Source organism: Micropterus dolomieu, linkage group LG04, assembly GCF_021292245.1.
Source record: "Micropterus dolomieu isolate WLL.071019.BEF.003 ecotype Adirondacks linkage group LG04, ASM2129224v1, whole genome shotgun sequence".
Lineage (NCBI taxonomy): Eukaryota > Metazoa > Chordata > Actinopteri > Centrarchiformes > Centrarchidae > Micropterus > Micropterus dolomieu.
Window position 1 is genome coordinate 4,565,185 of NC_060153.1, and position 22,675 is coordinate 4,587,859.

The following is a 22,675-nucleotide window of genomic DNA, read 5'->3' on the forward strand; positions in this document are numbered from 1 at the left end:
CCCGATTCATCTGGAAAAATGCATCCCTTTGACATCGCAGGAGTGAGACAGACTCAGAAAGCAGCCTGTCTTTCCATGTGCTTTTAAAAATTCTCTCCGGTATCTTATCTGTATGCATCTTTTCTATATATCTAGATGTCTATCTGCCCGTCAGTCAGCCAGTTTATGTGCTTATTTTTGCAAGCAATATGCTTATCAGTCTGTCTCCCTGTCTGACTGAGTTACCATCTCTGTCCTAGCCAGAGTCTGTAGAGATAAAAGGATGAGGAAAATGATTGTGCTTCTCGATCCACGCAGCCGAATGAGGCTGGGCGGCGGCGACTCGCTTGGCTGCAGAGGTCAGAGGTTGTGTGGGAGCGGCCTCCTCGCATCGGGAGGCGAACTAGAGCTACCGCACCAGACGAGGAGGACTCCCTCCTCAAAGTACTGTACAAGGCTACATGAGAAGCGCTCACGCAGGAGGGACACACGCTCAAACACACACGCACACACGCTCTCAGAGCGCCAGCATCGAGCCTTGGGAGAGCTTTCTTGATAACACCTACACATGATGGGGGGAGAGGGAGAGGGCTTGCTGGGAGTGAGGCGTGGGCAGGAGATCAGTCGAGCATTGCATCCAATTGGTCTGCCAAGTCGTCAAACATGCTGCCGATGTCGTCCAAGATGGAGACTGTTGTCTTCTTGCTGGAAAGAGAGCTGGGAGATGGATAGCAAAAAAGGAAGGTGTTAGCTGATAATGAGGCAGACAGCACAGTCACAGTAGTGGATCAGAGGTGTGAAGGGGAGGGTATTTGGTATTTTTCCACATTGTTAATTAGCATTTTAAAGATCTCTTTTAATGATAACTGCAATGCTCCTCAACACAGATACAGGATTCTCCTGGATACTAACAATACTTCAGACCTGCAATAACTGACTTTTTCATTCACAGTTACGGAGCAACATCATCATTCATTCATTCTTTGTTCATCACTACAAGCAACACCTTTCACATTGTCACATTGTTTAACCATTGTCATTTGATATATAGCTTTTAACTGTAGTTACATTCAGTCATTTTCTCTACAGTAGTAGCAGTTTATATTGGTAGTGGCGCAGCCATTCCACGCTGGAATAAGATTGCCTACCTTAGTACAAGGGATGCACAGCATGTAATCCAGTGCAATTTGATCTGATTTATAACTGCCTCAATACTTACTGTTCACTCTCAGAGCTGTATTAAGTCCTGCCATTACAGGAAATGCAATGACCTTGTTTGGTTGGGCTGTAAAGAGATACACCAGTTGCTGTTCAAAGTGTTCGCTGTAGAATTAAAATGCACTTGCTCTAACTATGGCAACCCAGTTTATTTGTCAAATGCACCAGAACTGAAACCTTAAGCACTGCAACACTAAGTTTATGTCATGGCAACCAGCTATAAATACTCCAACCTTGTTTCCGTCTGTTTGTTTTGATGTAAGGCTCCAAAAAACTACAGTACACATCAGCCTTAGCAACCATAGCTATGGTAAATGATGCCAGCCAGAGGCCACAAATCAGAGCTGTAATAAATTTAATACAGTTTATTGTTGTTTACAGAATTCAAAGTGAATGAATGAGTCTCAAAACGCAGGATGTTTTATCAGGTTTCTTCAAAGGCTTCAGCTGGCTTTAAACTCTGTTTATGTTTCTTTCCTTTTTTTCCCTCATTCGCTTTCTTTCTGAATGTGAGATTAACTTGTTACCAGATATGATTGTTGAGCACATGCTTTTGTTTTGGTCAAATATGCATTACAGCCTTGCTAATAGGCAGTGTGAAAAATAAGATTTAGAAAAACTAAATATAAGGAATAGAAATTCTAAATATGGAAGTATATGTAAACATTTGCAATGTTTCACATGTCACACTTTTAAGTCAAACTATAGATTCAAATTGTATACATTTTATACATGCTTCTTTTTTCTTTAAGGTTATATGTACACAAGAGAGCATCATGTCCATCCAAGCATTGGAGGCGCTGCAACTGCCAGTCACCAAAACATGTGCATGCATAAGATGAACAGTACATTCATTTTCATAGCACTCGACGCCTGAAACAAGTCTTCTCGTTTTGCATCACGACATTGTGTGAGGAAAGCTAATTTATGCACTGATCCTCTCATCATCAACTTTGATGCCAACAAGTTGTCCCGAGAGATTATTGTTGGATAGAGATGGTACATTCTGTGGCAAAATCTGAAGATTAACTTCATAAATACTCACTCGTTTTGTGCGTCCTCCTCTTTCATTTTATGTTCTACAGCCTGCACAGCTGCCGCCAAGGAGGCACTGGTCTCCTCCAAACGATGCCGCACCTCCTCCTCCTGCTCTTCTTCCTCTACTTGACCCTCCACCTCTCTCAGATTCTCTTCCTCTGCTCTCTTTTTCTCCTCCTCCTGCTCCTTGTGCCTCTTGTGCTCCCTCTCTCTCCTCCTCTCCTCTTCCTCTCTCCTCCTCTCCTCTTCCTCCTCCACCTCCCGTCCTCCCAGCAGGTCGATGGAGAGGCCGGCGATGGAGGAGCGGGGAGGTTTGACAGGGTGTGGAGAGGGGGTGGAGGGACTCTGGGCTGGAGAGGGGGAAGTAAGAGGGAGTCCCGGAGAGAGGGAGGGAGCAGAAGGGGTGTCAGGAGCTGGAAGGGGGGCGGCAGAGGGAGGAGAGGAGGGTTTGGGGGCCGGGGTGGGGCTGCCTGCAGCTGGGCTGGTAGCAGCAGGACTTGGGCTCACGGTAGCTGAAACTACTATTGCTTTGCCTGGTTTGGGTGCTGTTGGAGGTCCACGGGGTTTTGGGGACACAGGAGGAGGGACACGCTTCGGCTCTGATCAGAGAGAGTCAGAGAGAATGCCGTCATTAGTCACTCACACATACACAAGACCTGTAGAGGACTGGTGCTGGATGAAGATCATTTTTGGTCAAAACGTCACCATAAATAATCAATAAATAGCAATCATTATATTAAAATTATTTATTTTTATCTTTCTCAACCTTTTTCCACCCAGACTTTCCCCAGGTGACACTAGCAGTGCAGAACCTTTAATTACTATTTTTTTAATCAGAGATAATTCATTTTGGCAACAGAAATTGACACAATCTGGTCAAATCATCAGGATACCATTTCAAGGCAAATCTATAAATAATAATATAAACAGAAAAGAAAAGCATTAAGTCCATCCATCATCAACCGCTTATCCTGCGTACAGGGTCGCGGGGGGCTGGAGCCAATCCCAGCTGACATTGGGCGCAAGGCGGGGTACACCCTGAACAGGTCGCCAGTCCATCACAGGAAGCGTTAAGTCCTAATATTTCAAAAGCTAACATGATCATGTTTAGCATATTTGCTAGAAAAAATTATTTAACCATTTATCGATTAACAAAATGGTTGGAAATTTATTTCCTGTTGATAGACTAATTGACGAACTATTTCAGCGCTAGTTTTTCACAAAAGGTGTTAAGATCGCTTTAAAGCTCTTACGTGGGCCAAGTTAAGAAGTATACAATATAATTGCAACATCCCTGGTTCAACTCCAACTGGGGCCCTTTGTTGCATGTCATCCCCCTCTCTCCCTGCATTTCCTGTCTGTATCGCTACTACTTTAATAGCGATATATAGTTTCTATCACCTTATAAATATCGCTAAGATAAAACTTATCTTAAATGCCAGAGATACGGAAACGGTTAGACATGCTTTTATTTCATCTCGCCTGGACTATTGCAACAGCCTGTTCTCATGTCTAAATAAAACCCTGAACCTTATCTATATGTTCTTATTGATTACTTTTAAAGCTCTTAATGGCCTTGCTCCAGAATATATTCTTGACCTATTAACCCCTTACGATCCTGTGCGCAGCCTGAAAACTAGAGGAGATAGAGCCTTTGCCTGATGACATCAGGATGTCGGAGTCAGTGTCTTCTTTTAAGTCTCGCCTGAAAATTTAGTTATTCTGGAAAGCGTTCTCTGATTTTATCTGATAGGCTAGCCGTCTTATTGTTTTAATTTCATTTTAATTTGTGCATGTTATGTCGTATTTTATTGTTGTCGTTTTTAACTGTCATGATTTTAATGTTTTTATCTTCTGTGAAACACTTTGTACTCTGTTTTGATAAGTGCTCTACAAATAAAGTTATTATTATTATTATAATTGAAAAATTATAATAATATATTATTATTATTATTATTATTATTAAATAAAGGCAAAATGCCAATTAAATATCTAAAAGACACTGTGGCAGAAATGCAGCTTAATATTCCCACTCTTCAACAACACAGTTTCAACACAAGGACACTGATGTTGAAGGGCTAAAAGGCACCACACATCACTGCTTATTTCACAAAAATTAATACCACCAGAATACTTACATGCTATGCATTAAAAATCTACACATTGCGGCTTTAAAGTGATATGACTACTGAACGACTACATTAATATAGACAGACAACTCTGACAAGGAAGCATAACTCAATGACTAAATAACAAATCTTCAGTTGTGTGTTTTGTGTGTATCTCACCAGGGCTCTGTGCCAACTCAGCGTTATCAGGCCCCGGTATGGGGACCCTGCGAGTCGGAGTTGGAGGGTCAGCTTGTGTCTTCTTCAGGGTGACCGTGGATGGTTTGGGTGAGACTGGTGGCTTCAGAGACTTCCTAGCCTCCATCCACTCACAGCTCTCTCTGCTGGTCTCTGTTCTATCAGAGACCTCAGACACGGGCCTCCGCCTCAGGACCACACCGCCGTTCTGCTGCGGCAGCTCACCTCCGTTCTTCCGGCTACTATCTGTTTGACTGCTGGGAGAGTGTGGTTGGTTATTGCTTTGACTGACCCTTTCCGTATGGTCGGGCGTGTGCGGTCTCCTGCGGATGGTGTCGGAACCAGTTGTCATGGTAACAACAGTGGTGGTCGCGGATGCAGGTGCTTCAGAGTCTGTTGGCAGAGGACGAGGCTTCCTTCTGAGCGTTGCTGTGCTGTCTGTGATCTCTGATGCTAAGGGGACTACGGTGGAGCGGGGCCGTGGCTCCGGACGTTGCTGGGCCGGTTGTCGAGCTAACAGGTCAGTCTGATCACTGGGGAGGCCTTCTAGTCCACTGATGGTCCTGCGGCGAATTAAGACATCCTCTTCCTCAGATCCAAGACCCCCTGCGCCTGCCTGCCGACGAAGTGTAGGTGGACTCACCTGGAGGTCACATGATTGTTATTTTGACCATAAACATTTTAAAATAAGATTCTCATAGTACACACCAACCACAAAGACACACACACACCCACCTGTAGGTAGCTGGTGCTGCCTCCCAGATTCCTTGGCAGGGTTTTGGCTCCACCCACGATGGATGACTCCAGCATAGCGGCGAGGCTGCGAACACTCCCAGAAGCCCCCTCTGATCTCTCCAGGCCCGCTGAGTGCTGAGATCTTAATGCTGATCCCAGGCTGCCGCAGTCACTGGCTCGCCGCTCTCGATAGGTTGGCAGACCTAGTAGCCCCTCCACTTGTCCCTCTCCCTCCCCGTCACCCCCAGTAATGGAAGAACAAGACCGTTTAGGTGGTGTCGGGGGCCGACCTTTCCGACGGGGGCGGAGCGTGACAGATGATTGGCTGCGGTTGACGGTGACATCATTAGGGGCGGCAGTATGTGCGGAGCTGCTGCGGCACACGGTGGCGTATCTAGAGTCTGATTCTGAGCCAATTAGACTATGAGTTCTCCGTCGCTCTTCCTCCTCACTGGGGAGACGGAGCAGCGGTACTGATGAATCTGTTGCTGTCATCTGGGTGGAGGGACGTGGCTGAGCCCTGGGGGAGGCCTGCTGGGTCCGGCCATGCGGGGGAGTCTGAGGTGGAGTTTGTGGGGGGGTTTGTGAATGTGCAAGACCTGGGCGAGGTTTGGCCAGCGGGCTGGGGGCACCGTCCCTCTGCTTCCTCACCTGTCTCCGTGGCTCTGAGCCGGTGCTGCCACCTGGGCTGGATGGAGGTGTAGAGGGGCTCTGAGGAGGCTCAGAGATACTTTCTCCTCTCTGTATCTCCTTCAGTCTCTTCACTCCCAACATCAGCTTCTTCTGATGGCCTGGGGGGAGGCAGGGGTGTGAAGGAGAGACATAGATTAATAGTTGTTGTGAGGTAGAAAGACAATAAAACTTATTTTAGACCTTACCTAGAAGTAATTCCAGAATATTTTATGAAAATCAAATATGCAACTTTAACGTCGACCCTTGACCGCATCCTGCACTAGTAGTCGTGATCATTACATCTAAACCACAGGTTCCCAATCCCTGGGTTGCGGGCCGGGAACGGGCCTCGGAACATTTTCTACAGGGCAACAAGGAAACTATTTGAATAGACAATAAGCTGAATAATAATTACGAACTATACTATAGGCTATGTTTGTGGTAATTACCTTACTTTTTTTTCTGAGGGGTCTATCTAAGTAACCACACTAAAATTCAGAGCAAATTCAGTTCTGAAACTTAACTTAATTTGCGCTGAATTTGAATTTGTTTAGTTTTCATTTTATAGAAACTCTTAATTTTCTATTTACAGTTTTTCTCAATTGCTTAAACACTATAAACAGACTTTTGAACTAAAATTTCTAAACCATAACTCAATTTTTCAAAAAGCACACCCATTTCTCTAAACTCTACACACAAATCCCTTCATTTCTCATTGCCTACACCATGCGGTCATTGAGAAAACACAAACATTCAATATTGTTCAGTCAATCAGCACAGATTGAGCTCAGTTAGCACCCAGCTACCCAGGTGGAAACACAAAGAGTCAAAATTGATAACACACCAGTCAGAACCTTCAATAGATGGATAAAAGGGCCGGAGTCAGTTCATTCAGGTTTGGAACAATGGATCCAGAGAAATCTGAAGGAAGAGGTAGAGGACACCACAGAGGAGAAGGAGGAGGAGGAGGAGGAAGAGCGGTAGGAGGAGGAGGAGATGGGATAGGAGTAAAATGAGGAGTAGGAGGAGGAGCAGGAGGAGGGCGGAGGAGGAGGAGGTGGAGAAGAAGGTGGAGGAGGTAGAGGGAAGAGGAGTAGGGAGGAGGAGGTGGAGAACCTGTCCCAGACCAAAAACAGGACGCTGGGGCAGAATAATTAGTTGTTTGGTGTGTTGAACTGTACAGCACACTATTTGTTACTTCTTTTGTTGTGTTCATCATGTGAAAAGGTTTTTGAGGGGGGGGGACCACAAGCAACATTACTAGTAATAAAAATAAATAAATAAAGTTTTTCTCACCAGTGTGTAAGACTGTGTTGTAGTGTGTGTGTGTGTGTGTTTTTGAGGGCTTGTGTGTTATGTCTGATGGCAAAGTTTTGTTTTTCAGCGAGACTGAATGGTTTTGAGTGGAGAGCTTCATTTTGACCTGAAAATAGGAAATTGGGGAATTGGGAGAAGTTTTTTTTTTTTTTTTTTGGGAAGAAGGATTTGTGTTTAGAGTTTTGAGAAAATAGGCATAATTTCAAGAAATGTGTTGAAGCAATGGAGAAAAACTGTAATTGTGAAGATTTACATTTGTCTTATTTTGTATTGTCTTGTACTATGAACGTATACTCTGTCAACAAAATGAATGCTCTGTGATTGATAACTGATAACTGAAAGCTGATAACTGATAAAGTGAATAAATCCAGATAGAATAACAGAACTTATCCCTTATTTAATTATTGTATGTGTGGTAAAGTGGGGTGATGATTCTTAATGTAAATAATAGACTGATGTGTAACCCTGAAAGGCTAGTTTTGACTGACATGTCTTTAATTTATATGTTTTGACAATCATACTTTTCATCATTTACATTAAGTGAATAAAATCAAAGCCTCTATATCTCTACTTACTGTCTTATTATAGTTTTATTTGTCTTACCGAGCTTAGTAATACCAATCTCTTGCAGATCCTCAAGGCTGATGTCAGAGATGAAGTCAATGTTTTCATACCCATTCTGAACCAGAACCTGGTAGTACTGACTAAGACCCAGGTGAGACAGCCAGTCTGCCAGATTGGCCTGGAAAACACACAGGGACACACAGACATGGACACAATGTAAAAACCGTTGCAGAAGATACAGACTAGAATTGTAGTGCATTTTGAATCTAAAAAACTAGTTTCTTTTCTGGAAGAGCTGCATGTGTGTATGCTTGTGTGCGTGCAGCTGGCAAAACTCAACATCTCCACCTTTATCTAGTTTGTATAGTACACGTGAGAGTCTTACAGGCTTGTGGTCCGGCAGCCAGTCTGTGGAGGGAAGCTTGCTGATCTCTGATGTTAACTTCTTTCGATGTCCAGGCTTCATGACCCCAATTGCCGTCAGGTCCTTCAACGCAAAGCTCACTTAGTCACATCAGGAATTCACCACGACTACTGGAGGTGTCTTTTTCTTTTAAATGCAAACAATTTTATGCATACGTTTGACATTTGTACATGAGCTGCGTCTGATATGCCTTCAGGAATATTTTGCTTTTGCTTTTTAATCTCCGATGAGTGTCCCCTGCCCTGAGGGGGGTTACGTCATACCACTGTGTCTGCTTCAGTACACACACACACACACACACGCACACTTGCACTGAAAACACACTCAAGGACAAACACAGAGGGGCGTTTACGGCACAGACTGCAACACACGGCCATGTGTGAACACAGGTATGTAAATGAAGCAGACAGAGTATGAGAAGTGACTGGTTGAGGCTCAGGACTCACACCGGGGGGTCAGGTGACAGAGACAGGAGGGTCATGATGACATCATCCAGGTCAGTGGGGAGCTGATTTGAGAGCTTTGCTGGGCGGAGCCTTGACAGACAAGGGGCGGGGCGTGAGGGGGTCAGGGGTCATGACCTTACCTCAGGGGTCATGCGGCTAATGGTGTCTAGATCATATCCCGCGGTGAGGAAGTGGGTGGTGTAGAACTGCAGCTGAAACTCACCCAGCCACGCCACTACTGCCTGCTTCTAGAACACAGAACACAGAACACTACTGCCTGCTTCTAGAAGAGTCCACAGGCCTCTTCTAGAGCACAGAACACAGACCTGTTCTAGGACACAGCATGGCAGCCTGCTCTAGAACACAGGGGAGAAGACTGTTCTAGAAAACAGCACAGACACCTTCCATTGCAGTCCCGATATTTAACCCTGCTCTACGACAAAATCTAGAAAGTGTTTACCAGCAAGGAATGGGAACCTTTTCTGGAGCACATAGTAGAGAGCTTTTCAGCTTATCTCTGGTTGTCTTTAGCTTACCGAACAGTAACTGTGCAAACACCGGCACAAATTCTACATATACTTATGCTCAAAAACATAACTGTGTCTAACTTACTGCTACTAAAATATGCAGTAAATAACTTAAGGGGTTTTCAGGAATAACACTATAAATGGATCTCTCAGTAATATACATTACTGCCAAACAATACTGCTTGTGATTCATAAGTGTTCAAGACACATCCTAAAGGACAAATAAAGAACTAAGTGAATGTGAAACATGTTCCACTCAATCATCCCTGGTGCTAACTAGTTTTGTTAGATCACAAGTTTTGTGATCTCTGCCGATGAGACTTCTGCCCCCATCCAATTTTGACATGCAGGAGATTCAATGACCGACCCCACAATTAAAGGTTGATTAACACCTGGTTTTTACTGCTGGTTATTCGGGCTATTTTTTTGTTTTGTTGTTTTCTCACTGATTTGAGCAGGTCAAATATATTTCTATTCATCTGTATTGTATGTAGTAGTGGTAGGAGTCTCAGAGGTGGAGATCTCAAAAATCCCTGCAAATGAAAGTGAAACTACCGGTATGGTTAAATACCACTAGGTATCATTAAGTGTGGAACAATGGTTTTGTAATTTGGTTTGACTTGACCCTTTGCTATGTCAAATTAGAGATTTTTTCTTGCAACCAATGAGGAAATACTAAGAACACTACTGCTTTTGCTTCTATAAGGGAACACTGCTGTTGCCTGGCAGCTAGTAAATGCTTGATCCTAGAAAACGCCGTCTGCTTGCTGCTAGAACAAACACAGAAAATTTAACCCTCACAGAACACACAGGGCGGGTTCTAGAGTAGAGCGGCAGCATGTGGGTATCTCAGTGTGGCGTGAGGGCAGGCAGGGGGTTGGGTGGAGGGACAGACGGCAAGACAGCGACTGACTCCTCAATGTGTCTGTCAATCTGTCTTTCTCCATTTTGACACATTGGCATGCCCATCCTCAGGGTGTCATCTGTTCAGGTGCAACACAACCACGCTGGCAGACACCTCGCTGTGCCCACTGAACGCACCCTAAGATGTCCTTCTCTCAAACCAAAGCGCTGGTTGAGAGGAAAAACAGCAGCAACAGAAAAGAGGAGGCCCCAGAGTGAACCAATCTGCCATCCAAAAACTCACTTTCCCATCGTCCTCTTCTGCCTTCCGCTCAAATGACCGCTGTTCATGAACTGTGCAACTGGAGGAGCCTTGGTGTGGAGGTGAAAAGAGGAGACATGGGGAAAAAACAAGAGGGGAAAAAAAATATTACTTTCAGTAGTAAATGATAATTTTGTTGTTTCACTCTTTTTTATTTTAATTACAGGTTTTAACATAAACCCATTACCCATACACAGAACATAGTGTATTTCTGTTAGTAAACCTTTTGTTTTGTATTATCTAGTGATCAAGTGCAGTTTTTGAGGGTGAGAAGCAGTGGAGAAATTAGATCAAGTAAGGTTTATATTCCCTCTGCAGTCCTTCATAATAATTCTGGTAACACCTTTCATGCTTGGCTAGCTTTGCTGTGTTACCATTACACTTCCCACATATCACTTAAACCAGTTGAATGACAGCAGATTAAAATATGCTAATTTATATGCTTCCTTTAAAGTGAGATTACTAAATCATCTACAACTAGAAGCACAGTGCCCACATTAAAGTTACATGCCTACACAATACACTGTATATGTGTGTATAAATATGTCACACATGATTTATAGACACATTGTGAATGTACTACTTTCTGTAGCCCCAAGCGAACAAAGAGAGCAGCTTCTTACAATAATGTAAACTTGTGCCATGTCAGGAATGAAGTTTACTAGTTACAAGTGGGCCCTGATCCAAGCATTAGTCATTCAATACAGGCTGTGGTTAATACATGATAGCAAAACATGCCAGTCCAGAATGCTCATTTTAACATCAATAGGAGAACGCCAGCCATCTGCTGATTTTTATCAGCTTTACTGGAGCAGATTTATATGCTGAGTGCTTTCCATTCTAAGGCCGATGTTATCCTACTGCAACTGCCTCTTTCTTATCATGTTTTTTCTTTGGGTGCTGCACTGGAACATTTAAATTTTTGTGGTCCATCTCTTTATTTATGGTGGCTATCGCTGCTCAGGTTAATTACAGATTTTCTATTCTGCGTATTACACGTAGCCTAAAGCCTAAAACGAATGAATTCCCTGGGGCCAAAATGGAGTTTTCCCCAAAACAGAGCGACCTGTTCCCTGGCTGTTTAGGACAGCATTTTATAGCAACTTTTATAAATAAAGCATGGGTAAGGCTGTTTGTATCTGATATGAACAGACAGGTGGTCTTTAGAGGGCCAGGCTGACTAAAAGTGAGATGAAGTGAAATTATTCATAAAAGCAGCGATCCTAACAAACCCTGAGGCACTTGTCATACTGGTGAACACCGCCTTGATCTGTTTTAATTGTAATCACTTTACTACAGAGCGAATGCTTTTTTTTTGAATCGCTGGTATACAGTTTTTTTATTAGCAAGTGAGGACAAACTCACTCATTTCAACTAAAGCCAAATATTTTATTTTCTATTTTATGCTGTGTTTGGGTGACTTGGTGTGCTTACTCGCTGACTGCTCAACAGACTGCGACTGCTCCAAGAGATGCTCCTTAGCCTTTACCGACTGGGACAGCACGGTGGCCAGGAGCTAAAACACAAAGACACACACAAACATGGTCAAACACACACACAGACACATGGGCACACACATGCACTCACAAGTGAAACATTTACTCAAGCATAATCATTCAAATCTTCATGGTACCGTGTGACTCAGTTCAGAGGTGCACACACACACACACACACACACACACACACACACACACACATAACAGACAGATTCAGGCTTGTGACACTCTGAACTTCCTGCAATTTACCAACACTGATGCAGCAGAAATCCTAGAGTAAACACTTCTTAAAATAGATGATGTCCCTACAGCAAAATATAGAAACACCATGCAATTCGGCTAATTGCTCATTCAGCATTATTAAGGTAGTACATAAAAATAGACTTATTATATCTGGTAAAATAATTAAATTTAGAATGTGCTAAAGGTGTTAGAGAGCAGACCTGCAGGTTGTCTTGATTATAAAAAGGAAAGCACACTAGAGAATGTGAATGTGAAGTGAATTAAAATACCTTCACTATTTTGACTTTAGCCAACGGTGTGATATATTGATAATCTGTTTCCTTACAAATACATACAAATACTTGGTGCTCACATACCATGTGTGATACATGAAAGCTTGTTGTTAAAAGTATGAATTCATTATTTCTTTTTACAAAAATTACTGTTAAATTTAGTGTAGCTGACGCCAGACAACCCACTTTTCCACACGCCACTTTTGTTAATTAACTATGTTGGAAGTGACACATGGTTACACAATCTAACAAAACCAGTCTAGCACAAAGAGAAGGTATTCAGGGATGTATACAGTAGAATTTAGTTGTTACAGTTTGTCCAGACAGAAAAGGTTGATGTTGGGATTTTCAGGTAAAATATTTCTATGTGACTGATTTTAAGGAGAAACCAGGAGGCCACCATCTTAATGCACCTGGTCTACTGTTGAAAAAAAGAGATGCTGATCTCTCCAACGGAAGAACAGACTGAGCAGGAAACAGAACTGTGGTTAACTTGATAACTAGGCTTTGTGTTTGTTTCCTGAAAATGTTATGCCGTTTCCCAGAAATGACGTGCTTGCTGTTTTGTAAAGATTCAGCAGCAGTGTGATGTAAACACGTGCAAACACATGCACACAAAAAAAGTCTCTTACCTTGACCCCTTCAGCTTGTGCGTGCAGGCCTGGAGCGTTAAGGCCATGTGTGTTGACTCCTGGTGTGGTTGCCGGGTGTGGACTGGGGGCGGGGGTGGTCAGAACATGTGTGTTTCCAGAACTCTGCAAGCTGCTTGATGAACGAACACTGCCGATGCTGCCCACACTGCCACTGCGCTCGCCACCTCCACACACATTGCAGGATGCAGTATTACATAGAGGACATTCTTCAAATACATACATTGTAACCTGACAACACACTTTTGAGTTTACCTGCCAACGGTTTGCGTAGCACCCAGATATCCTCGCTGGTGCTGCTCTGCTGTCCCAGAGTTGGAGAGCCTTGAGGACTCGGCTCTGCAGTCCGTGAACCTGTCACATACACCGCACGCACACATGCACACACACACGCACACACTTTGTTATTGCCGCTATTTTAGACTATTTTTGAAGAAAACATATATTATAACCAAAAATGCAGTAACTAATCAACAGCTACACAGACACAAATGATAATGTGTCTATTATAGTTATTAATATAAAAATGCGTTTACTCTCACTTTAACCTGCTTAGGCTCACAAAGATACACTCACTCACCTGCACATTCACAAAGACAAAATTACTCACAGTGGTTGCGCCACCCCTGAGCGCTAATCATTCTGAGTATCAAAACCCACAGATCTGGTACACATCATTGTGCACTTGTCTGCACAATATTAATAAATTGATAAATATTGTGCAGACAAGCGCTGGTCAAAACACAACTTCACTTTAAATAAAACATCCAATTATTTAAGAAAAGTGAAGAATATTGATATAAAATTGTGAATAATGCCTCTCAAAGCTTCTATAATATGCACAGTATGTGAAGTTGTCAAAACGGTGCTTTTAATAGAATAATTCAGTTAAAGGGTCAGTTCAATCAAATGACAAGAAAGATATTCCATATTTAGTTTTAAAAACTCTAGTTAATGTAGTTAATTGGGATATTCCATAGGCTAAAATGGCAATAGAAATCTAATTTTGTCATTAGGGTGAACTTAGTTAATATATATGTACATATACATAATCTACATAAATCTACACACACACAAACACACATACACATATATAATATATATGTAGCTGCAGTGAAGTGCTGGAATAAGCAGATAGGTCATATATTCTATATTTGGTCTTGTCAAACAGCGTGGAAAGGATGCTTATCTGTGCTTTAAAGTGATACTACAGTATGTACCTGTCTGACTCTGCTGCTCCTGAGAAGTGGAGAGAGGAGGAGGAAGAGGAGGAGGAGGAGGAGTGGACAGAGGAGGAGTAGACAGAGAAGGAGGAGAGATGGGAAGAGGAACGTACCCAAAGGAGGAGAACCGAGGGAGGGACTGTGTGTTGGGGTGAGAGGGAGGAGGGGGAGGCAGATGCAGGGGGAGGACTTTGGAGGGGGGGTATGAGTGTCCGTTGACCGAGGCAATGGGACAAGGGTTGGGCCTGCGGAGCAGGAGGGTGTGGCACTGCTGGGAGGGGGAGTGACCTGGACACAAGCCAGGAGGAGGGAGGTGCAAAACAACAACAACAACACAACAACAACAACAACAACTGATCAGTCAACTTGAAACAAAACAAATCTAATCAAATTTGAAAATGTGTAAAATAATAATTGATTAAAATCAAAATATGAGAAAAGTATACATCCATATATCCACAGGGAATATATCTCTATAAATTAAATATAATATCACTATAGCAATAAAGCAAACAAACAATATGAACAAAAGCATCACAATCTAGAGCAGGTTGGTTAGACGGCTTTATTAAGTAGGGAAGGTGACAGAAGGAGCAGAAATACAGAGGAAGGGAGGAGGGTTGACAGCCAATATGGGACAGTATGTGATCAATGGAAATGATTGACAGATTGGGAAAAACGAACGGGCTTCCTAAAGAGGCCGATGATGTTGCAGCTATCTACAACTAATGATCAGCTATAGCTACAGAACAGCTGCTGAACTCACACACGCGAAAGCACACACACATCCCCCCCCCCCCCCCCCCCCCCCCCCCCCCCCCCCCCCCCCCCCCCCCCCCCCACACACACACCACAGCTGTGACGTGGGTGGTCACCTGCCCTCTTGATGACTTCCACCATGTTGGAGGGGAAGTAGCCCACACGGTCATTTCCTGTGCGGTTGTCGTGAATACAGCCTTTCCATCGGCCATCAGAGTGCTGCTCCAAAACCTGTCAACAAACAGACATACAGTTTAAAACATAAGATTTGAACCTCTTTACACATTCAGACAATAATTGGACTAGGTTGCACCAGCTACAACCATACAAATTTGTGTGTAAAGTTCATGGTACTAGCTAGTTTCAGACTAGTGATTTAAACAATCTAGCTAGTAAACACCTTAGTAATGTGCAAAGCTGTAGCGCTATCCAGTCAAAAGTGATCAGCTATGTAAACAGGAAGTCACTGTAGCATCACAAGCTGTAACATAACTGCCCAAAATGATTGTTTTAGGGGGGCATCCCTTATAAATATCTTCATACATGAAGGAATATGTCAGACATCTAGACAGACAGATAAAAGCTCATTTTGAACAAAAAAAGCAATTTTTAATTAGCAGTTTTGTTGGAAAAATCACCTGTGTTCAAAATAATATTAAAACAAGAATCTCTAAAAAATAAATAAATAAATAAAAATTGTGATAAATATCCAATTAAGTTAACCAACTGGCGCTGACCTCATAGCACAACATTTTGTAATTTGGGGTACCGTATACTGTCTTATTTTTGTGAAATGTTGTTTATAATGTTCAGTTTATTGCACCGCACTTCATGTCAAATATATCAAACACATTGCATATTTTCTCTCTATTTTCTCATCTATTTAAAAGGGTCATATAGTGAGCTATATAATAATAAAATATTAGCAAGCTAGTTTCGTCAGTTAATTCATGCAGCAGTTACACCTGGCAGTTACTGATTTTAAGTATTCAGTCACAGCTAACTAGCTAGCTTTTGTGGTGCAATCCATTTTAATTTAGTGATGCGTTAATCTCCACATTGTTAATACTTAAGTTAACAAGTTTAATAAGAGCTGGTGCAACTGGCTCCTAGTGTAAAAGTTAATGTTATACAAAAGCTATGTTCATATGTTTGTCTATTAACTAGATTTTATATTTTCAGCATTAAATTTGAATTTCAGACAGACATACAGCACTTTGGGGACAGGTTGAGAAATATATTGTGTTTTGGGACGATTGTTAGATCTATGTACCGTGATAATGTCTCCAGCTTTGATGTTAAGGCTGGTAAGGTCGTAGTTGTTGCAGTAATCCTTCAGTGCTCGCACCTGCATCGCAGCTGAAGCATCTGCAATACAAGAGTATGATATGAGTGAGCAGTAGATTTGAGTAGAGTTAAGCAGTGGACGAGAGCACAGAAGAGATTTACAGGATAGGCAGTATGAAAAAGTAGAACAGAAAGGAAGAGGTAACTGTAAACACTTGCTGCAGGGGTGGAGTGCATGCACTGTTTTGCTTCTCCACTATATGAATATATATGAGTATATGAATGCATGTAGCAATTACCCGTGTTTTTCAAAAGATTCACACAATTCTGTTATTTACTATTAAATATGTCCTGTAATTTCACATCGATGTAATAATAAAATAACAGAAAATAATTCTTAATGTTTGACAAACTATTTGGTGGTGATGAAAATATATTCAGAAGTAGCCTATTAATGAATAAATCAGGACACATGACTCTCCCCACACATCATAGACCAAAATTAACCAATTTTTATAGGGTCATTAAAAAATATCTGTATCAATATTGGTGATGCCAGTCCTAGTATTACTTGGTGACTAAATTAATGATGATGATGATAATATTTTATTGTCAGATCAAGTCTGAAATTGTTCTTGCATCACAGCAGCTCTTTTTGCTACATCACAGAAAAGACAAAAATAATGACAACAGAGAAATATTTATACATTTAACATAAGATTACAGTCACAGAAGAAAGTACTCAAGGCTCTTCAACGTACATTTGATATGGGATTAAGCTCCATATTTGATTTTGGGATTGACTGGTGTACAAAAGAGTACTTCAGTCTAACTTATTAAAACGTGGAACCCTGTATTTTCAGTTGGATGGTAACAGTTTGTATTCACTGTTCAGGACATGGTTGGGGTCAGAAACAGTGTTGTTGGCCAGTCTTAAGATGTTATTGTGGTAGGTTGATTCATAGAGCTTTTCAAGGGATTGGCCTACAATATTTGAGCAAATTGTCATTTGCTGGAGTAATTTTGACACTCCAAAGTAGTGGACAAACACTTAGACTGTGTAGTGTTACAATACTGTGGAACAGTATAACAGTATACAAAAGTAGAATTACTCTACTCCCCCCAAATGGCGTAGAAAAAAAAATAGTTGTAGTGAGTGTGTGTGTGCACTCCTGTACTCACCTCTCAGTAGTTGTTTGATCTCTCGGCTGGCCTGTGTGGTGGTGAATTGGTTAACAATGTCCAGAGCAGTTTGACTCAGAGTGTTTCTCACGCCTGCACTGATGCCGCTCTGGGTGGAAATGGAGAAAAAAAATTATTAAAGCAGCACTGTGAAATTGCGTCACATTGATTTTATAATAGGGATACTGTGCATTTGCGGTGTCAGTCTGGCTGTGTGTACATGCCTGTGGCTATCATTTGTTGTGTGTGCTGCCTCAGCAGTAACATCAAAAGTGAAATACAGTAGGATAAGAGAGGACACTGAAAGCAGGCCCTTTTCAAAAGCAGGATCCTTATTCATCTGAAGGTGACAAATAGACTAAAAAGCAAAACAGAGCTGGTTTGAATATTGCATGACGTTTAGGGTTCTAGCCACTCTGCTACAGTTTTATGTAAGAGGCCAACATATCCCACAGGTTTCATCACACAGCTCAGTGGGATGAATGCCAAGTGCTGAGGTGTAAACTTGCTCAGCTGTGGTGAGAGAGGCAGCTTTAACAACAGTTGCTTTTGTAAACACATTAAACAGACAGACAGATAGACTTACATCCAGCAGCAGGCGTACTACCTCTGTCTTCCCACAGAGGGCTGCCTGATGTAGCGCTGTGCCAGACTCAGACTGTCTGTTGATATCTATACCAGCCTGAATCAGCAACCTGCAGCACAAAATAATATTAACCTTTATTTGTTTAGCATCTTTCATAACATGACTACATCAGAGTGCTTATATAGAATAATACAAATGAAAAACAGAAGTAAAGTAAGACAATATGTCTACAAAACCTATCTACATAAATGCAGGTCAATAAAAGTAGTAGTAGTACGTTTTAAAGCATTTTAAAAGACTTTAACTGGACCTATACATTGTATGTGCTATAGATCGTAATAGATTTTTAGATCATAAAGTGGCCCTGGAGTTTAAGGTTTTATTAGATGAGTAAGTCAGGTGGACGGACTGACTATGCAGAGTAGGTATGAAGACAGACTGACACAGAGAGAGGCAGACTGAAAGGACTAGCTTGTCAGACCGTATGACATCAATGTGTCCGTTCTTGGCAGCGAGATGTAGAGGTGACACTCCGTTGGGGTCGGAAGGTTTTGGTTCCAGCATGGCTGCACACATATTACTGCTGAGCAGGAGCTGGACCACCTAAAAGACACACAGCATGTTCATGTATTATATTTCTACGAACAGTTCCTAATGTCTGCATTGAACGATGTAAACAAGCTTGTATGAAGCTGCTCCCACAAGTTTCAGTGTGTTAAGCTTTTGAGGGCCACCGTAATTGAGGCTTTCCTGATCAAATGAATGTTAAATACAATAAAATATAAATAAAAATTTCTCTGTAACAGTTTGGTTTTCAGTCAAATCTACTCACTGCGACGCGCCCAAATTCACAGGCGAGGTCCAATGGAGTTTTGCCAGCTGAGTCTGAGATACACGGGTTGGATTGGTGTTGTAGCAACATCTCCGACTGTAACACACACACACACACGCAAATCTTACTGACACTTTCCACAAATCATACGTGCATCACCCGGCACACATAACAGAAAAACGCACCTCACAAAAACACACACACACGGCCACCAATATATACCACCTACACCTACAGTACACAAACACACACACAGTTACCCCATCATAGTGTCCATGCTGAGCTGATAGGTGGAGGGGGATCTGTCCTTCATCTGACTGTCCGTTGACTGACGAGCCTGCCTTCAGCAGCATTTTCATTGGCTCAGTCTTCCCCTGCCATGCAGCGTAATGCAGAGGACGCATTCCTACACAAAATACATACACACACAAACACACAGACAAATACACACAAAAACACACAGCAAAAAAGACATATAAGACCCCACAAGCACATGCACACAGACACATGGATGGATGCAAAGACGCACACTCTGTTATTCTTATTTTTATACACAAACCAGCTGGCAATAATACCTACATATACATACATTTTACAGCTGAATCATTATACTACATTATTAAACTCACAAATGTATTCCAAAAGTGTTGCCACTGAAATTGAAAATATGCATTACAGCTAAAACAATTATTCTACAGGTAGAAATGGATCAGTTACTATACTGATTATCGATCTCAAGTAATTATTGCTATTAATGACAATCTGTAGACCAAATGATGGATGGATTAATTCAGAAAAAAATCAGTAGATTAATTAATAATGACAACAATCTTTAGTTGCAGCCCTAACATGAATGCAATGTAATCTGTTTTACTGTAGCAACAGATATAAGCACACACTCTCAGTATCCCTTCTGGATATGCCATCTTATTGTGATTGACATGCTTGTGACCCTTTGTGAACGTGGATGCATTGTTTGTACAAGCTTCATACTCATGGGACGCTGCAGACAAACTGCTTTCAGAAAAAGCGCACAACAAGAAATCCCCTGTAAGTGGCTGAACAAGACCTAAGGGAACCTTGCAGGAAACTGTACATTGCAGCACGCTCGTGGAGCCATGCAGGAGATACAAGGTGGTTCAAAGTTCACCTGAGCACAGCATTAAATAATTAACCATTAAGCACTTACCAGTGCCTCTAACCAGAAGATATTAAACGCCACTTTTTAGCGTGTAGTGTACCTAAGACCCCCAGTCTTGATACCAGCGATGAGCCACATTGTCAAACTGAATAAAGAGGCCCTCCAGGCCTGCTGGCATGAGGAAGTCCTGAGTCAGAAGAGAGGTGCTGGCAGGATAAAGAGGCACAGCAGCTGTAGGAGTTATAGAAGCTAAAGCCTGAGTATATGAAGGGATGTGATGGAAAATGACTTTCAGGCAGGCTCAAAGAGCTTCTAGAAAGTGTTTTGGTGACTCGCAAAAAGAAGGACTTCACCCAGACTGTGCAGGGAAAGAGAGTCACACAGGAATTTTGTGGTGTAATGGACACTGCCTCAATTCAGGAGGTTATTTTAAAGGATTGCTGGAAGTGATATGAGTTTGTTTCTTTTCCAGTGGCCACAGAGTGGTATTGTGATTCACATATCCTGTGTTGGTCAATGTCTGGATCATATTTATAGAACAGACGACCCACTTTTCATTTTTGCACCAATAACAAGAACAAAGGTCATGCAGAATTTTGATAATTATAACCAAATGAGTTTCCTGATTTTGGAAATACCCTCAACTGTGTTCCCAGGAGTATCTTGACAAAGTTGTGGAATACACTGTTTGGCCCCTTTTCTTTTTTTATGCTTTTGTTTGGACAGGATATAAGGCCCCAAAGTCTACGCATGCAAGACGTCCAGGTCAGTGACCTTAAGATGGCATCTTGCACAAGAACATTTTGTAGATTGGTGTGATCTCTTCCGAATGAGCAGTAGAATTTAGAGGTGAGGAGAGGATCTTAAGCCTACAGTATTGTATTTCTTAGCCAAAACAAGCTATGAACTCTGACATTTAAATTGATATGGGTATCTACTTAGGAAACAGCTGTCTATTCACACATCCAGCAGACACAGAGCAATATTTTTATTCACTTGGAGTCTTTGGGTTTCTGGCCACCTGATGAATGTAAGTCCAATCTTAACTCTCCTTTTAGCTCTGTTTTGGTCTCCACCAACACCTGAGTATATGAGAATATCTGTCTCTTTAGCTGCTAAATGCTCCACTAGCTAGCATGTTTACCAGCTAGTCTGTCTGTCATTTTAAGCTTTCCAGTCTTCACCATAAGGTTGTCACTGAAGGAATGATTTTCCTACCACATCCATGGAGAGAAACTAGCCACCTTGCAAGGACGCCTGCCAGTTGTGTACCTCTATTTGGATAACACGCTGGGCATGACTGACTGCGAGTGCAGAGACAGTAGCCCTACATCCTGGAGGGATTATATCTCCCATCTGCCATGAGATTTCTTCTTCTTCCATTGGAATCTGCCCATATGAGATGAAGATATTTGCTGCTCTGCATCCTCTTGGCTCTTAGTCCTACCACCATAAAGCATTCCCCGTCTATTGTCTATTGTTTGCTGTGCACACAAATCTGTCACTTCTCCTAAGCACTGCTACTTCTTTTATTATTGCATTTCCAACAAGCTCTCCTTTATTACACAAGATGGTGTTTTGGTCACACAGGGGAAGCCAGAATATGTATTTGTCTTCCTGTTTTTTGGGAGATTATTTCGCTGAGTGTGTGTGTGTAACATAGCACACTTGTATTCTGTGAAAATCTCTGTGTATTTTTTTTTACCTTTATGGTCTTTAATATCCACTGCTGCCTGGGCCTCCAATAGCAGAGAGATCAGCTCCTTGTTACCACTCAGAGCAGCATGGTGCAGCGGTGACAACCTTCACACAGACACAGATTATGCATAAAAATACACATATTCGTAGATGTAGTGTAAAATCAGAGAATAACTTTACTGAAATAATCTTCAGCGTAGAGCAGCTCCGCCCCTCAGCTCTGTGTGAGCGACGGGAGGGGGCAAATGACCTACTTCCATTAATAAGCAATCTCTCTACCCCGGAGCCGAGCGTACACACAGCGCATCTATGCGTGTGTGTGTGTCTAATGGATCCCTGGTGAATATAAGGGCCGGGCCCTGGAGTTAGATCAGCGAATCATCAGTCATTACACAAGGAGCTGCGTCCAATTATCTGATTCCAATCAACATAATAAAAAGATATTTGTTATCTGATGGGGCCAAATGGAACACAATCGCAAACCAAGCATGTGCACATAAAAAGCTTAACCCATCATGATTCTAAATATAGCCAAAATCCATAGATAGATTTCTGAGCAAATTAAGAGCTGGGAAATTTTGGCTTTCCTTTGAGGTAATTACACTACATTACATTTGAGCTCTTCAGCTGGCTACAAGTTTCAAAGATTTAGGCTGAGCATAATGTGTAAAATGATATGGCTGTTAATATGTTAATCTGAGAAGGAGATTTCTTTTTCTTGAGTCGTGTTTCGAACCACCCGATGTATATAAGTCAAATATTTACTCTCTTTTAGTTTTGTTATTGGTCACTATCAACTAATGAAGGAATGGGTCAATAGCAAGTCGCTAACTGTGTCTGTCTGCTGTTTGGTGCAGAGTGGGTAGTATAGAGTGTTTTTTAGAGCTTTTTCACCGAAAGCAGCTTCTGCGGCTG

General features: G+C 42.0%; 1 protein-coding gene across 1 annotated transcript in view; it reads right to left on the reverse strand.

Annotated features, from left to right (window-relative positions):
- LOC123970276 (caskin-1-like) overlaps window positions 1-22,675 on the reverse strand; it is a 32,817-nt gene that overhangs the window by 1,297 nt on the left and 8,845 nt on the right. Inside the window, exons 3-22 of the mRNA XM_046048267.1 lie at window positions 21,768-21,865; window positions 19,182-19,327; window positions 18,922-19,017; window positions 18,571-18,692; window positions 18,090-18,198; window positions 17,504-17,612; window positions 16,308-16,402; window positions 15,151-15,265; window positions 14,273-14,563; window positions 13,308-13,406; window positions 13,035-13,219; window positions 11,826-11,907; window positions 10,374-10,441; window positions 8,840-8,947; window positions 8,215-8,316; window positions 7,869-8,007; window positions 5,277-6,067; window positions 4,524-5,184; window positions 2,243-2,834; window positions 546-696 (exon numbers count right to left, since the gene is read on the reverse strand). Of these exons, the coding sequence (XP_045904223.1) occupies window positions 600-696; window positions 2,243-2,834; window positions 4,524-5,184; window positions 5,277-6,067; window positions 7,869-8,007; window positions 8,215-8,316; window positions 8,840-8,947; window positions 10,374-10,441; window positions 11,826-11,907; window positions 13,035-13,219; window positions 13,308-13,406; window positions 14,273-14,563; window positions 15,151-15,265; window positions 16,308-16,402; window positions 17,504-17,612; window positions 18,090-18,198; window positions 18,571-18,692; window positions 18,922-19,017; window positions 19,182-19,327; window positions 21,768-21,865 (4,105 nt within the window). The 3' untranslated portion in view covers window positions 546-599. The remainder of the gene's footprint in view (window positions 1-545; window positions 697-2,242; window positions 2,835-4,523; window positions 5,185-5,276; window positions 6,068-7,868; window positions 8,008-8,214; window positions 8,317-8,839; window positions 8,948-10,373; window positions 10,442-11,825; window positions 11,908-13,034; window positions 13,220-13,307; window positions 13,407-14,272; window positions 14,564-15,150; window positions 15,266-16,307; window positions 16,403-17,503; window positions 17,613-18,089; window positions 18,199-18,570; window positions 18,693-18,921; window positions 19,018-19,181; window positions 19,328-21,767; window positions 21,866-22,675) is intronic.